The following is a 17694-nucleotide window of genomic DNA, read 5'->3' on the forward strand; positions in this document are numbered from 1 at the left end:
AAATAATGGACGATTAATAAACCCATTACTAAAGTATTATAATAACAAAGTTAGGGCGTAGTAGCGTCAGCATGATCAATCCGAGCGTATTTACTGCCGGGAATAAATTAGTTTTATGTATTTTGGCAGTAATATGCTAAATGCTAGCGATTACGACCGTAGTCCGTAGTAGTCAATGTTAAGTCATTTTGATGGTACACTTCTCGTATTCTCGTAATTGTTCTAATTAGAATGAAATCATCATTGGTAATGGATATGCCATCAATTTTAAAAGTCTTTTTAGTTTTCTTACTTTACGAGAAATTACACAAACAACATGATACGTTAACGGCTTCCAAAGCTCCATTCAGCAATGATAAAATTAAACACAGGACATTGTAATCTATACCGCAAACACCGCAGGCAGGAAGCAATCCGTGCGCAATAGTAAATACTAAGAACTGCATATATTGTCATTTAATCGTAATTGTTTTGTTACCAACTTGTTACTATATGTGGATATTCTTCCGATGTAAATCCTTCTTAGTCCTCTCAACTGTGGCCTATAGCATTCAGAGTAATTTTATCTTTAATCTACTTAATAGAAGAACATTTCAAATAGATTCTACCAGCTTTCATGTCGGTAACCTAATTCACCGTGAACCCACACGGTGGGATGCAAACGGTCTCATATACATAAAATGGTTATTTAAATCAGTCCGCTTACATACATAATGTAATTTTTGCCTCAATTTATTCTTCGCTTACAATACTTTAATATGTAAACGTCGGTGTCAATGTTGTTGTAGCAACGACAATTTAAATTAATGATTTCTCAATTCAGAGATATAGGCGCGTCTTGCGCCTACTTGTCCGAGTTAGGTGACTGTTAAACCATCATTTTGATAGACGACGCAGTGTGTTAACGCTCTTACACCAGTTTATGTATTCACAGACGCGTACATTTTACGATTTAGCATGTTATGGCATTTGGCTCATAAAACTTTAATTTCTATCTCTAAATATTGTCCTGTGACTCATGGCTCAAGACTCGCGATTCACTATTATCAACGACTTCCGTAATGATCGGTTATATCATAAAATGTTCAAGGATTAAGGCGAACTCAGTGTATAAATATTTAATAACAAATTCATATTGATACAATAATAACAATTCAAAATTAAATAAGCCCTCTTTACATATGGTGAATAAAAATTTTACTAATTTTTATTTTCTGTTTGTCGACAGGCATGAAAATGACTATGTCCACGGCACCAACGATGAGTGCTCGGGTACACAGAAAAGTAATGCGGGCACCACATAAGCGTGCCCACCCGGGTAAGACACAGCACCCGGGCAAAATGGTGCACACCGGCAAAGTGGCGCATCACCCGGGTAAACTGGCACATTTAGGCAAATTCGGGAAACTCGCGCACTACGCTCACACGCACGCCCTGCGCCCGCCCGAGCCGTGCGAGAACAGTAACGACAGCGGCCTAGGACCCGACGCCGGCGCCGTCAACAGGTAAGACATGTCGTATGCACCGCTTGCTAATGCTATACTCACTGCAGTGTCGTGTCGGCCGCATTGTTCTAACACCTATATGACTACTGTGGCGTCTTACTTATGGTTGGGTACTTAAGGCTATCAAATCATTTTTGTTAATAATACTTTCCAAAAACTGCACTTCCTCTTTTCTACTAGGCTCTATTTAACGATATGACTACATTTTCGTCGAAAATTACTTCATGATCAAGTTTATTAGCAGAGTACCAGACATGAGATATATTGGATCAACTGTGGAACATAAATTGTATAATTTTAAGCTCCAATATGTATGAGTAAATTTGCATCCGCATGAATGTATTAGATGCTCGATATTTAAGGCGCCAAAGCTTTTGCCGCTTGATAACTGGGCTATTGACAATGCTTGTTGTTGATCTGAAAGCTATCGAAATAATGAAAAAAGTCTTAATTTAAATAATCTTAATTCTAAACAAAAGGGAGATCATTTTAAAGATGTTATAATTACTGCGCGGTGCCTAACTTGAATAAATCGCGACCTAGACAATCAAACGCGATAAATGACGTTTATCTACAATAATTTGCGATATACAATATCTAAAGTCAGCGCTTACTCACAGTTTTAACAGCTCGAAACATCAGATAGCTAGAACTTTACGTGAATTCTTTTCAATACGACCTCCGTCCAGTTTTAGATATAGAACTGACAGCGCACGTCTGTACGCGCAGGAGTCGGATGCGCACACGTCCTTATCGATACAATCGAGTAGTTACTCTTCGATTTATCGTCACTAGATTTTTATCGATTCTTCAACTTGGACGGATGTCAGAATTTCGGCGTACTATAAAAGATTTTACCTTGACTAGATACGTTATTCGGATTGGAACTTGATTATCATTTAAATTAGCTGTTGCTGTTGAATTTAATTTCTTCATCGATCAGCCTAGCTGAAACTTATTTTTCTAAAGGTAGTCTTATCCCACATGTATTAGATATTCAAAACAACAAATTGACTAGAAATATTTTATAGTTTTCTATTACTTATCTGCTAATAATTCTTCGTTATTCCATAATCTATCTATAATATGTATATTATGTATAATAGGAAATGTCCAGCGTTTCCCATATCAAATGTCTTCTAAGAAGTGAATATTTATAAACAAATAATTAGTCGAGTACAATTATCCACACTTGTGAACATAATCTAGTGCCGAGTACGCGATTGAAGTAAATACCTAATACATATTACGTAATGACGTCACTTCGCAACATAAACACTCGTTACATAACAATCAATTGCGTAAAATACTAAACAATGTTTTAAATCGAATGCCGTTTTATGTGCAGACAGTTTGATTTGAACATTTTTGGAATGTTACTCAATAAATAAATGTTCTTAATGTCATATGGGATATACTGAATTACTTGGCTTAAGATAAAAAAATAAGTAGTTCAATTAAACAAAAAAAAATATAGAACATCAAAAGCTGTCGAATTCGAAAACAAAGTCCCATTACACCTAGATACAGTTTACATCCAATCTGTAAAAAATGTAGAAAGTAAAGAGCAAATTAAATCTATAATTCCCGCACCAGAATCCGATCACTATCCTCAATTGGCCAGCAATCAAATGCTTTGAGATCGGTGATGACTGATAACACGTTTGTAACTCACGTGTCGATACATGATATCCAGCTGTGATTCATGCTAGCGTTGCTCCCCGACCACCTTGACACGAATAGAAATGGGTCAAGGTCTACTCTCCAGTCAAGGTCACGTAGATCCAAAATGTTTCAGCTATGAAACTTTTGATTTGGTTTGATTGTGCCGTCTCGCTACCACAGCTTAGCAGACCTAGTAGTGACAGCTTCAGGCCTTCAGATAACCAAAAGAAGTTCTTGTTGGTTTCTTTTATCGTATATCATAAACCAGCAATAAAATTGGATTACGGTAGGTATTGAGTAGAATCTCTGTTGAAACTAAAATTAAATGAATTACATAAATATTTATAACGACGATGTAAATCACTCCGTGAAAGTTAATTCCGAAGGGCGTGCAACAACTAATATTAATATTTTAACTATTACACACAGAATCTGATATCCCTCATAAAACACATTAGAAGGTTTAGGTAGCCGATGAAGAAATCAAGCCGGTAAATTAACACTATCGCAACGGCTATCAAATTATTTCATTTACATTTCTTCACTAGGTCGGACCTCTCTCTTGCGTTAAGGTCAACGTGTACTTTAATTATTAGAATGAAAATTACACTTTCTTACACAATTTTTCACTTAACTCACCGTGTAGTTATTTAAGCTTTTACTTCCGTCAACGATGATGGAACTATTAATTTTCCATGTCATAGAAGTTTCCGCGGTACGCCCATCACGATGTGATGGTCCCTTGAAGTCATTAGCATTTGTATTTAATTAAAACATTCTGCATTCTATAGATTAGTCATTATCACTGCTGTGTCTAACTGCGTGTATAATGCTAACCTGGTACTTCATATTAAAGCCTATTTAGTTCGGACTTCAAACGGTGACCAGAAGTCGCTTTGTTGTTAATGTTTTCATACAAAGATTTTTAATTTCCTTTAAGCGCTGTTTTTTTTATTTTCTCCAATACTCTGATTTCGTTTGTTTTTCTTTTTCATGTAGAATTTCTGTAAGTCGTTAATTTCTTTGCCTATTACAACTAACAAAGATATTGAATTTAGCTCTATTTTAGTCAATGTATACAGAAATAAATTTGGCCAATTTAGTTCAGTGATCACCAATTGAACAGTTTACATCCTAGTCTGCGCTATACACAGACTTCCTCAAGATCTATCAAACGATCTCATCGCTGCGCAAACACACCTCAAAGCCACACTCGCTAATATATTTTTAGCACGTTTCGACGCACGTGCGCGTGAGTCGCCTATCACGCTGTTACTTCACCATTTAGCCAATAATAACATAAGAGTAATTAATACATCCTACCGTCTCAAATGCCTCGATCCATTTCAGCTCATTATGTTCTGCTTTTTATTCGTTGTCGAAGATTAGTGACAATTTAGAATACTTTCGTTACCAGACAAATAGGTAGTAATAAAAACCTTGTTCTGAATATCTTGTGTATGGTGCCAATAGATTTTCTTGGCGTCTTCTTCGGATTAGAAAGTAATGATTTACGCTGGCGCCCAACAATTCATTATCGTATCCAACTGTTGATAAAACTATGTACACGAAAATAGAACATATAATTTTTCTTTACCTTTAAATGACGACTTAGTCTTTCCCTGCAACTGGTATCTACTGCTTTGCTTGATCTTATTTAAGGCCCCTTAAATGACTTCAAGGCCTTTTTATAACTTTAAAATATTAAACTCAAGCAATATTTCTACCTTATACAAAATCCAGCCTAACCTAAGAATCTATTGACGCCCGCCATTCATTTGGCGTATACCTTTATCGAATTGCATGCCGAATACATCAGATCGCGAAAGACTGACGATGGCAGTATCTTCAAAAACTAGAAATTTAACTAAAGCCTTAACTGGCGTGTGCAGATTATCGGACACTTTGGAGGAGTGGGAACACCCGGAGTTGAAACGGCGACGTGGCGAGACAGATTCAGCGGTAAAGCTAGAATGCGACGACGCAAACGACGCATACGCTTTCCACGCGACGGGCGTGACCGAGACGGTGACATCCGCTGTGCCCGATGCTCCCGCCTCGTCGTTCGCACCAGCCCTACCCGATCCTGTGTACGTTATCATTTTTGTTAGAGAACGTTCTTCTCATGCTCATTGAAGGTAACCTCTGTCCCTAACCCGCCATTGGATTATCACAAAATGAGCAGTCTTTACGGATTTGGGCTGACCGTGAAGGCTCCAGAGTGTCCTGTGTTGAGGTTTTCATTTGAAAAGGATTTTTTATACCCACTTAAACAATATAATCATTAAACATGCTTATGAAATGCTTGTCTTAGCGTATGACGGGCATTTATATCTGCATGTTCATCGCATGTAAGTGTTTGCATCGTTCGTATTCGTATATTTGTGACGCACTGATGGCTACTTACAAAAGTTTGTGTTAATATGTTTACATTGTCATATGATTTTTTCTTGTTCATTACGCGGTGATGACGCATTGCTTTGTAAATTACCCCCAATTCATAATTTACGTAATTATCTTTTTGCAGAATGAGAGCGGGTTGCAGTATACCTAGACCAAACATAGCAGAAACAGCCGGCAAAAGGTTCCAAGATCCGTACAGATCGTGCGGGAAGTTAGGGAGTGGGGGCAAACTAGCCAACAAGTACCCCGGCGGGGGAAAATTGGTCGGTGCTGGAGGAAAATTAGGAGGCAAGTTAGGAGGAAAGTATGGTGGAAAGTTAGCACAGGCTATGGCGAGAAGAAGGGCATTAGCAGCCATGACGCAAGGTGGCAGGCCTGGGCTAGCGGCACCGCTGTCCAACCGGTCGCGAGACGGTACGGTGGAGCTGCAAATATTGTGCCAACCCGAAACACAACACAGAGCGAGGTAAATATCGCGAGCCATACTTATCAGGTGATAAGATGATCAGAAAGATGATCTCAATACATCAAGTACCCAGACAGAAAGTTATATTCAGAGGCAAATTTACCTATTAATATGACGACTCTTCCATCTTAAAACATTCACATCATCATTACAGCCATTTCCTCCTAATAATGAAAGTAGATTACGAAATTCTCTTTTTTCTTTTGCAGATATCAGACTGAAGGCAGCCGAGGCGCTGTCAAAGACAATTCAGGGAATGGTTTCCCAACAGTCAAATTAGTTGGTTACGATAAACCAGCGGTACTGCAGGTAAGCTGGCGTACAAGATATTAATTATCCTCTTACTCTGATTTCGCTTGATACCTTATATGTCGCTCATATCTACCCTAACATCTTCATGTCGAAGGTCGATGTTTAGAACTACGATAAATCAATGGATAAGATCAAGTCGTGAGTGGAAAGCTAATCTTGATAAACTGTTGTGGTTGGGTTTACCACGGTAGTAATTGAGAAGGGTAACTTTACATTCATAGCGAGATACACATCGATGCAGTATTCGTCATCAGACAGTCTCTGTACAAAAAGTCAAGCCTTCGTAAATAACTTCGCAATTTTTATGTTTTATTTTCTGGTCAGTATTCTCATGGTTCCTTTTGTTTCCAGGTATTTATAGGAACAGACACAGGCCGAGTCGCCCCGCACATGTTTTACCAAGCCTGCCGCGTCTCAGGCAAAAACTCAACTCCGTGCAAGGAGAGGAAGGAGGACGGCACGGTCATCATAGAGATCGACCTGGAGCCGGCCAAGAACTGGCAGGTCACTTGTGACTGCGTAGGAATACTCAAGGTGATTATGGCAATTTTTCTTCCTTAGAACGAAAATTCACTTCTATGAAATTGTCCTGGTGTTCATGAAATATTATTTGAATGTCCCAGCATGCCCCTTTTCTTAAATACATATCATAATAAAATTGTAATGATCCCTAAGAAGCTGAATTTCTAGATATTGTTGATCAAAAGAATCTGAGAACTTTTTTGAAAACACCCGTCATATTAATTTCACATTTTAATAAAAATGATTATTTGTAGGAACGCAACGTAGACGTAGAGCACAGGTTCGGCGAGTCACTCGGCGGCGCGGGCGGCGCGGGCGCGGGCGCGGCCAGCGCGGGAGCGGGCGCCGCCCACCTGTCGCGCGGCAAGAAGAAGTCCACGCGCTGCCGCATGGTGTTCCGCACCGACATCGTCAACGCCGCTGGACACCCCGAGACGCTGCAAGTCTGCTCCACACAAATTATATGCAGTGAGTACTTGTTCACTAAAACTGCAGCTTCAGTAGCATTTCACGAAACGGTGATATTGCTGACACTGTTTAAAAATCTCTAACTTATCTCATATTTTCCTTTCATTGTTTCCCAAGATAATTTCTGTATTTTTATATTCTTTTCCTAATATGAAATATGTAATAATTTCAATTTTAATCCTATAGGACATCAATGGAAATTGGTGAGGAATGGTAAATTGTATGAAACTAAATCATTCTGTCAATTATAGCACAACCACCAGGCGTACCGGAAGTGTGCCGCAAATCCTTAGTATCATGCCCAGCGACTGGTGGATTAGAACTGTACCTCCTTGGCAAGAACTTCCTTAAGGAGACCAGAGTGGTGTTCTGCCAGAGACAAGACGGACGCACGCAGTGGGAGGAGGAGGTCGTCCCCGACAAAGAGTTCTTACAACAGGTATACTTACGATATTGTATTTTAATTTGAGCCCAAAACCAGCCCTTGTGGTACTCCTAGTTCTTAAGTAAAGCCATGTTAAAATATGTTGTCAATCTAAAAAAATTAAGTTTGTTTTTCATTAATTAATATTGGGTGATAAGGAGGTTGGTTTTAAAATAATCTATACTTAGTTAAAATACTGAATTTACTATTGTCTTTGTAGTCAAACGCTCGAGTAAAGTCATTGAGTCACTCAAATTATGGGAAAATGAAATATTTTCAGTAAGAATCAGATAGTATAATAATTTGTATATTTTAATTGTTTGATGCAAATAATTATTTAAATTCCGTATTGAATTAGGTGTTAAATTATTTATACATCATTTGCGTGTCTACTTACACAATTGTTTCGGAAGTAGTTAATATTTAGTGTTGATTCACTACCGGTATTTGCTGCCGTAATGCGGGGAAAAGTTGTAAAGCAGTGAGTACATGTTTCGCTTGTGTTGCAGACGCACCTGGTGTGCTGCGTGCCGGCGTACTGCCGCGCGGACATCGCGGAGGCGGTGCGCGTGCAGGTGTTCGTGCGCTCGGGCGGCAAGGCCAGCGAGCCGCACGCCTTCTACTACACGCCGCCCGCGCACTCGCCCGGCCCGCCGCACGCCGCGCGACACCCCTCGCAAGGTGAGCCGCCCCCCTACCGCCCTGTACCGCCCTGTACCACTGTCATGTCTGTCTGCACGGGGAACATGCTTCATATCTGTGTGCAATACCAAATTGCTGTCGATATACCGCAAAGCTTGTGTTTCTTCATTGTTCATGTTCGTAACCCCGGCCGAGGTACCTTACTGTCAATACGGAATGTTCCCACCCCACAAATATCCCTTTATTTGTATGGCATTCTAGAATCTGCACTAAGATCCCTTTTTAGTATGTTTTTAATTTGTTGTGGACAAAGTTAATTTCAAATATTAAATAAAATTAGTATTGACACATCAAATATACATTTTAGATTCAATTAGTAATCCGCTTTGCCCTTTTAATACATCCTTATTTCATCATCACTAATTATAATAATACTGTTTTACTTTTCTTGATTAATTTATAGGTATTCAAATAAATAGACATTACACACGAAAATACACACAGTAAGATTACGGTTACGAAACAATAACAGGTGCTATAGGATAACTATGTACTTACTAGAATGGTCCAATACTTACCCACACAAAGTTTAACAATAAGTAACAAATTAGAAAACCAAAATGTCTCAGCAAAAATGTCTGTCGCCTAATTCCACAAAACAATTTGTTCTATGTTTGCGTACACGCACTAAAAACTATAATACTCAATACTAGTTAGTGAATAATCAAAATGTATATAAAACTTTGTCCATGCATGTACGTAATATATGTTCGAAATTGTCTAAGAACTGATCAAGTACTTGCTTTATATCTAATATTGCTTAATTCCATTGTATACTGACTAACATTATCTTATTTTATCATTTGGAACCTTATAAACATTGCATTAAAACACAATTTGCTTTGGTATTAATTTAGTCTAATTTAGCTTTATTGTGTATCGCTTTCTTTTTTATAACTTATGCGATTATACATGGTTTTATACAGCAGTACATAATATAAATAAACAGTTTAATTGATACAGTTCAGTAAATTATAATTTATATAATCAAATATATTTGTTATATTTTAGAGTTGTCTCGATATCTCGCAGGAATAAAAACGTGAGCGATACAATCACCTAAATATGAAACCATTTGATTGTCTATTGCATATTATATTGCCACAACATGTTGCTTGAATCTAACACCGCTTATGTTTACTTAAGCATGTATATAACAGTATTGCGGTTAAAATAGTTTACTCAAAGTTAAGATATATTTATAGAGAATATTTGGAAGAAACGACTGATGCGCGAATTGCGTACTCTTTCTTTTTTCCCTTTCTGTTCAAGCTAGGTCTGTCTAGGTAGCGAGCACTGCCGACGCCCGCCGCTGCCCGCTGACCGCGCCAGCACGGTACTGACACACACAGACACGCCGACAGACACGCACACACCTTACATTACTCGTACAACACACATCCACACGTTCCTCATACAAACAGACGACTAATCACTGTCGATGTCCACTTCCATAAAATACTTCATCTCTGAAAAATAATAATATTAATAAGAAATAGAGAGAGTTACTATTTGACCATTTCCATTAATAAAGTCATAAAAGGCAGAAAAATAACATTATTTTATATATTCAATATTTACATAATGTGTTTTAGTATATATGTATATTAGCTTCGGTAATTCTAAGTTCAATAAGAAAGTAAAAAAAATATATTCTATTCATTTTACATCATTACAATTAACTCATTAATATGACCTACTTACATACTATATTTAGGTCTAATTTACCAATATTACTATAAGCAATTAACGAAATATGATTGTCATCGACAGTGCATTAAAACCATACGACACAGAACACTCAATACATAATAAACACAAAATAAAAAAAGTCCAAAAGACGACGCAACGTCCAATGGAATATCAACTCTATATACTTATACACAGAGCTCACTTGCCAGTAACACTGACCTTCTCGTAGGACAGACTCCACATCCCCCCACACCTAGATAGTATATACTTGTGCCGGCCCTTTATGTATTGATTGTGTAACTCCGTCTTAACTGGTCTATACGAGTTTAAGTTTTTTTACCAATGTATTTTCATCCTTATTTTATCAGAATAAAGTATGTATTTCAATGCCAAGAGAACTCGGCTGCGAGAGACCTAGAATTAAAGTATAGACTTTATTTCTTTCTGAATAAGGTTTGATAAACATTGAAAATGTTTCAAATATGTCGTCATAACGTCCTCGAAAACGCTACGAAAATGTAGGAAGCTAGCAATGGACTGCGTATCGTGGCTTTCCATTATAGGGGAGGTTTCGTCCAGGTCTTGACTCGGACTGGATTGAGCTCTAATGCATGTTACAGCTTCATTTGACACATTGAACAAAAACTTGATGTGTCATCTGAAGCTACTTAATATAATACTGGTTGCCCAGTGTGAGGAACCTAGACACAAAAATATAGAAGTACTGATGTAATCAATATTTTTACAATACATAAATGAATTTTTTTTCGTGCGTTGGGACAAAATGACGATTGATTTAAATAAAAGAATAATTTATACTTAAAAATATATTGTAAATGTTTAGTAATAAAAGATTTCATTTCATTGAAAACATGATTAAATCACATAATTTGCATAATTTATTCTTTGCTACCAAAACTACTAAAGATTTAGTGTAGTATTATTGTATATTGTGGAATAAATTATTGTTTTACTACAAAAATCATATGATTGTATGATATTTAAGCATTCACTGCGGGAAATATGTCTGGCAATACCCAAAAAGACCATAAAGCGTCGCTCTTGATATTAGATCACTTAGTTTAACCTCAAGCAAATCAGTTGGAGGATCCCTGATATACTTTTGAACGTTATATTAGTTAAAATTATACATTGGGAGGTTTATGGTCTGCTGTGAGGCATATTTGGCGTAGCGCATGCGGCCAGTTGGGACGGAGGTCGGGCAGGGCGGCACGCAGCCAGGCGGGCCCGAGCAGCTAGTAATGTGTGTCCCCGCTAGGTGGCGAGGAGGCGCGGCCTGTGCTGCTGTGGGCCGGCATGATGCCGCCGCCCGCGCTGCCGCCGCGCAGGCCCTCCATCATAGTGCCCGACCCGCACTCGCCCGTCGGACTCAAGAGCGAGGTGTGTAACCATCAACACGACATATAACACATATGCTTAGCCACAATTCTCTAAAGTTGAAATACAAATTCTTCACCTTGTAGAAAATATTTTTTAATTCTGAATTGTACACTAATTTCAAAGCGACACATTTGTATACTTACTTGTTCTTTTTATATTAACATAACTGCTGATCTATTTATAATACTGATAATTAACAGACACAGGTGAAAATAAAAAATCAGCTCTCAGAAAATCTTAGCGTTAGGAGTACATAAACTAAGTCATGAAATCTATAGAGTTTCATTTCATATACATCAATTACAGGCGCTCATAAGACGTCATTACTGTAGTTGCACGGTTCCAAAGTATCATATGTTACGTCAGGTATCGGACGACTCGAGCCAACACTCGCTGGTGGACGGCGGCGAGTCCTCGTGCGGCGCCGACGGGCCCGACAAGGGGCTCGCCATGTCCGACGAGCTCAGCGTCGTCGACCTCAGGCTCAAGTCCGAGATCGCCCGCGACAACCAGTCCCAGGTATGCCACACACATCGCGGAATATGTACTCCTCACTGACAACACGTCGCTTCTAGTTCAATTCAAACATAAATACTCGTGTCTACTTATTATTTACAACTTTTAATATCTCACAATTTTTATCAGGTTGGCTTTGTAAGCGGGTACGAAAACATAAAGCTGTCTCCACCCACGCCCTCACAGAGCGAGCCGCCATCCCCCCTCGCTTCGTTCACGCAGCAGCTGCAGGCCATCCAGAACCAGGTGCAGACTGATAAGATGGTCGAGACCGTGACGGCCGCCATCTTCAATTCGGACGAGAACGCGCCGCAGATCTACCCCAACATCATGCCCATGCAGCAGATGGATCCCATGAGACAGCTCATTTCCTCCAAATCCGTCGACCCTCTGGAGACAGATATGAAGGTCCTCAACCCAGAACTGATGATCACTGATACAACGATGCAACAGAGCGTCCTTCAAAGCAACGAGCAAAGACTGATAGTGTACAACCAGATGCAAAACAGCAGCCAAGAAGAGAGCTTCAACCCTTTCGGAGCCATCACCAAGCTAGAAATGGGCACAAGTCAGATCGAGCAGCGGCTGGCGCAGCAGTCCGCGCACATGGAGGCGCTGGTAGAGGACGCCATGAAGGCCACGGCCGCCATGCTGCCCGACAGCAGCAAGCTGGACGAGCTGGTGAACTCGCGCGTGGACGACCACCTGTCGGGCGCGTCGGGCTCGCCGTCCGCCGCCTCGCACGCGTCCGACATCCTGCTCAGCCCCAACGCCGCCGTCGCTGGCCGCAGCTCGGCCGCCGACCTGCTACCGCCCATGCCCGCGTCCGCCATCTCGCCTGACGTCATCCTCAACCCACAAGTGTCGCCCAGCATGCTGTGCGACAGCTCGCAGCGTATCGTCATGCCCTCCGGGCCCTCACAGGACGAGCTCATGATGATCCAGGACCAGGTGCAGCTGACGTCAGTGAAGACGCCGCCCGCCGCTGTCAAGTCGATGATCCTGAACGCTGCGGCCGAGATCCTGACGTCGGACACGACCATGAACGCGCTGGTGACGTCAGCCATCAACACGGCTAACATCCTGACGACAGACGCGGCGGCGGCCGAGCAGCCGCCGGCCGAGCCCCCGCGCGCGGGCGAGGCCCCGCTCGTGGCCATGTCGCAGGCCGTGTCGCAGGCCGTCACGCAGGCCGTGTCGCAGGCCGTGTCCCAGGCCGTGTCGCAGGCCGTCACGCAGGAGATGACGGCGCCCGTGCAGGGCCTCACGGACATGAGCGACCAGGACCTGCTGTCCTACATTAACCCCAGCACGTTCGACCAGGGTGAGTACATGGACGTATACTACAACTAGGCGGCCGCATTAATCCGAAGCCGACCGCAGGGGATCGCGAGCGTCTCGCTGCGTCCTGTATATATGTATATACTTAGCTTTAGTTTTCTATGTTTTAAGTACAGTGAATATAAACGCTTTTATTATCAGGGTTCGGATTAACGAGGCTTCTCTTTTATATCATTTATTAAACATTCTTATAATAACTGCACATTTTATAATTTAACAATCGCTTACTTAAATGATACCAATTAAAGAATGTATTTTTTTAAATGGTAACATTTAGGCAACATTGTGAAAGTCATCTTGTTTGTTTGGTATATTTGGATCGAAGTTGTGAATCAAAATTGTGTTTTAATTGATTACCCATATAATACGACTTGCATCGATCACGCTACAATAAATAAATGACAACCGTTGTTTCTAACAAATGACCAATTTTATTTATTGCAGTGTAAACTGGCCCGCGCCGCCGAACGTTCCGGACTCTCGTAAGCGGAACACTTAGCCTACTGAATGCATTTGTGTGTGTCGAGGGCTCAAACGCAGTTTTTATGTGAATTTTTAATGGATGTCTATGTAGGAATAATGTTTGTAGACTTAGATAATATAATCTCGGACGTAAGTGTGGATGGCATGTGTGTTGTAGACAAGCTTTCGTTTGATATGTGTGGACCGCAGTCGATCCTCGTGTGAGTCAGTATTACAGGGCAAATCAATTGGTTGAACATTGCGCTTTGGAATCATTGCGGCCTCTTGTATTTTTCATATACCAGACATCTTATTATTATGTAATTAACGTAAGTATCTGCTCCGACCATAGACGATAGATTTCCTATATTTATTAGTAGAATTATGAATTTATGTATGTTTTAACGTCCAATGGTTCCAAGTTATCGGAATCTATTGTATGAGTAATGTATTTGAGATATGTAAGTAAGTATGTACTGCATATGCATGCACGCAACGAACATAGATTGTATATAGAGTCGTGTGTGAGTATTTATGTAACACTCTGGCGTTGAGCGGACATAACCCCCATCTGTACGAGAAATGATAATTTACCAATTTATAATTTTGTCTCCGTCAGATTACGTGAATTTAGTGAAACTTCAGAATTGGACGACGTTCTACAGCAACAACTGCGTCAGTTATACCTGTTGATGTATGAATCATTATCCCCGTGCACGGTGTTGCTGCGAACATTCGGACGGTGGACAGACTCGCCTCATTCGCGGTCGTCTCGCTGCCGAACCAGTTCTCTCCCACTCGCATGTGATGCATCCTGACGCATTCGTCTAGCCTAAGCGACCGCTCCACGGTCTATCTAGCTTTTATAAGTTAAATCCAATCAATTACCACCATGCTAGGAATATTATAGGAAAATTTCGTACCGTATCCCCAAAAAGGCCTGAAAAATTTTGAACTGATACAAAATTATCATTTCTTTTACGGGTTCCTAAATTATTTAGAACAATATTTTAACCCTGTTAGGATATAGGAAATATTACTGGTATATGAGCATTTTATAACAGTGCACGAAGCATTTATGAGTTATTTTCATAGCTTTTTAAATTCAGTCATATTTCTTAAATCTTGACTTTAAGGAGTTACGGTCAGATGTGCTTATATAGGTGGTCATCCATGAAACAACGGATCACCACCGGCTTGCAATACTAGCACGAATAACGTTATGATTCAGTGAAAAAAAGAAGCTAGTTTATAACTTTAAGCATATCTAGTCGTCACTAATAATACAAGTTTATTTATATTAATTTTATTTAACAGTGATTGGTTCTATGTAAATAGTCTAAACCTTACCGCCACGCCATCTATATATTGATAGGAACAATCGCTAAGTCCAACGACCACAACTATGTATAATATATATAGAAGCTTTAACGATATTTATGATTTTGGACAACGAAATAACCCCACTCAAGCTTGGTGTACAAGTGAACACACTGACCACTTCAACTAATGTAAAATATATTTTTGTATGTTGTATATGATTGTGATATGTAACTGAAATATACATATTATTCAACGTAGTAGTTAATTATATCGTAAGTGTAAGGAAATTGTACTGATGTGATGTTAGAGCAAAGAGTATATTAAAATTATGTTATGAACATTTATTATTATTATTAAATGAGTTTTTATAGAGTCGAATGCTACATATTTGTGCCATTTAAATAAATGTAAACGTAGGTATATGTTAGTGTATGGAGCATATCGATAGAGTTCTATCAACGATTGGTTCGGCCGACAACATATGTAAGCGTGCCTTTAGGACATTTACACAGACCTTTGCGACATACAGTTGCCATAAGTCAAAAATATTTTTAATAACATTTCGGCCATTTTTAACATGCAACATTTTTTAAACTATGGCGGCAGCTATATGTCAATTAAATTGAAAAGATTTACATTATACAGTATTTTAATCTGGGACCACGGTGCAGATGCATTATACTGTAGACATTATTATACAATAATGTCTACAAACATTTTATACAAATATATTAGCTGCTGATATGAAATGCACGCAATATAAGGACGGATAGATATTTTATATGAAATGTTATGCAATCCTAGGCAAAAATATACAATATGAAAAATGTTATCCAGAAATGATAATTTTGGTGCGAAACTATGTCATTGTGATTGGACAAGTTTAAACGAATCGAATTATAAAACAAAGATATTTATACTAAAGTCATTAGGAATGAAGAATGAAATAAAGTTAGATATTTATTAACATAACAAGAGGGTCAAGCGTATCCGAACACAATGACGAAAGAAAAATCTTATAAAAACTATAAAATAATGTAAAATAATACTGGGAATCTCCTTTGTCTTCCTCCTAAGTGTTTCTGAATATGTTTTAAATTGTTTAATTTACATGACACCATTTTTTAGTAAAAGTACTAAGATTGGACAAACCGCGAAACTGTCAAGCTCTTATTCGTCAAAGCAAACGTTTTTAAAAGTGTATCCTTCGCTATCCCCAGTCTTGGTGTTTCTATTAAGTTTTATTTGTCTTCCATTTTGTGAAACATTCGCATACCGTTATCACAACGCGATTTGAATGATGTAAAATTGGGCTATTCAGTACCACGAGGTTAATTGGACAAATATTGTATATATATTTCTATTATAATTGTACGTAGGTAGTATCGATGTTTGTAAACATAATCTTAAGTAGATATTTTGATAAATAAATATTGGTTAATGTACTGAGTGCCAGTTAGCCTCGTGTCGGTAACAGCCCAGTTTTACCTACCTGAGTATTTGAAAAGGAGAAGATAGTTAAACACTGAGTTTGTTCATTAATTGTGTGTTATATAGTATATTTTTTGTGTTATTATTAGAAAATTGGTTTTAAATGTTGCTGTATTAATATAAGTTTCGTATATTGTAGTTGAACTCATAAAGTAAATTATGTTGTCCTAAAATGTTTATTATGTACCGATATAATGGTTTGCTCATACCTCGATTTGTATATTTTGAAGTGCGTTTTGTTGTAGTATGTATAGTTAACTGTCTTCTTCGTTTGAATACGACGTAAATGTTACGTTGAAGTATGTCACGTATCTACGTACACTGATAGATCTCTAGTCGGTCTAAATCGATGAGTGCTATCGCCGAGCGCGCGTTCATCAACTATGTTATTTGTTTTGATGTAATTAATAAATGTTATGAAAAATAGTTTCTCGTTTTATTTCCTACTATACAGCACCAATGGTCTCTATAAAATAGTCATAGCGTCGAATTCTTTTTATTTGACTCGATCTGAATAAAAAACTCATACGCCATTTCGAGCTAGTCTAGAAGCGACACCGACGGCTCAAACTAGTATGCAATTACTTTAGTCGTGTCGTCGTCATGTTCTGTAAAAATCGTTCCTTCTATTTATGAAAATTAAGCGATCATTACTGGCAGTGTTATTCTTGGTATTATCTATCATATAACTTGCAAATACCAACAAATCAATAAATGCGGGTCTATTTATATTCAAACATTCCTACTCGTAATTTACGAGCAGTCGAATTTGACAGCGCTTGATAGATTGACCTATATCGTCAACCTAGATACAGCTGTCTTCAACTCTGATCCCAGATAACACTACACGTGATTTGATCGTTTATCTTCGATGTTACTAACTGCTTTTGACACGATTACGGCATATTGTATAGGTTTTTTTTTTAAGACGGTAACAACCCTTATAATTTTATTAATGTTCATGTAATTATTTCCCATAGTAACGATTGCAAATAATTGTA

The 17694-nt window shown here is 38.9% G+C and overlaps 1 protein-coding gene across 6 annotated transcripts in view; it reads left to right on the forward strand.

Annotated features, from left to right (window-relative positions):
* Nucleotides 1-17119, forward strand: part of LOC113501547 (nuclear factor of activated T-cells 5) — a 68449-nt gene extending 51330 nt beyond the window's left edge. For 3 of the 6 annotated variants that reach the window (XM_026882736.1, XM_026882737.1, XM_026882740.1), the window contains 12 exons: nt 1229-1505; nt 5063-5260; nt 5698-6039; nt 6249-6348; nt 6703-6885; nt 7128-7341; nt 7593-7780; nt 8275-8446; nt 11439-11560; nt 11927-12079; nt 12206-13400; nt 14499-17119. In XM_026882736.1, the coding sequence (XP_026738537.1) occupies nt 1229-1505; nt 5063-5260; nt 5698-6039; nt 6249-6348; nt 6703-6885; nt 7128-7341; nt 7593-7780; nt 8275-8446; nt 11439-11560; nt 11927-12079; nt 12206-13400; nt 14499-14572 (3218 nt within the window). In that variant the 3' untranslated portion in view covers nt 14573-17119. Of the gene's footprint in view, nt 1-1228; nt 1506-5062; nt 5261-5697; nt 6040-6248; nt 6349-6702; nt 6886-7127; nt 7342-7592; nt 7781-8274; nt 8447-11438; nt 11561-11926; nt 12080-12205; nt 13401-13861 lie in introns of all 6 variants that reach the window. The other 3 variants (XM_026882739.1, XM_026882738.1, XM_026882741.1) reach the window with 3 other exon arrangements.
* Nucleotides 17120-17694: the final 575 nt, after the last annotated feature.

This window comes from Trichoplusia ni, chromosome 15 (assembly GCF_003590095.1).
Source record: "Trichoplusia ni isolate ovarian cell line Hi5 chromosome 15, tn1, whole genome shotgun sequence".
NCBI classification, from domain to species: domain Eukaryota; kingdom Metazoa; phylum Arthropoda; class Insecta; order Lepidoptera; family Noctuidae; genus Trichoplusia; species Trichoplusia ni.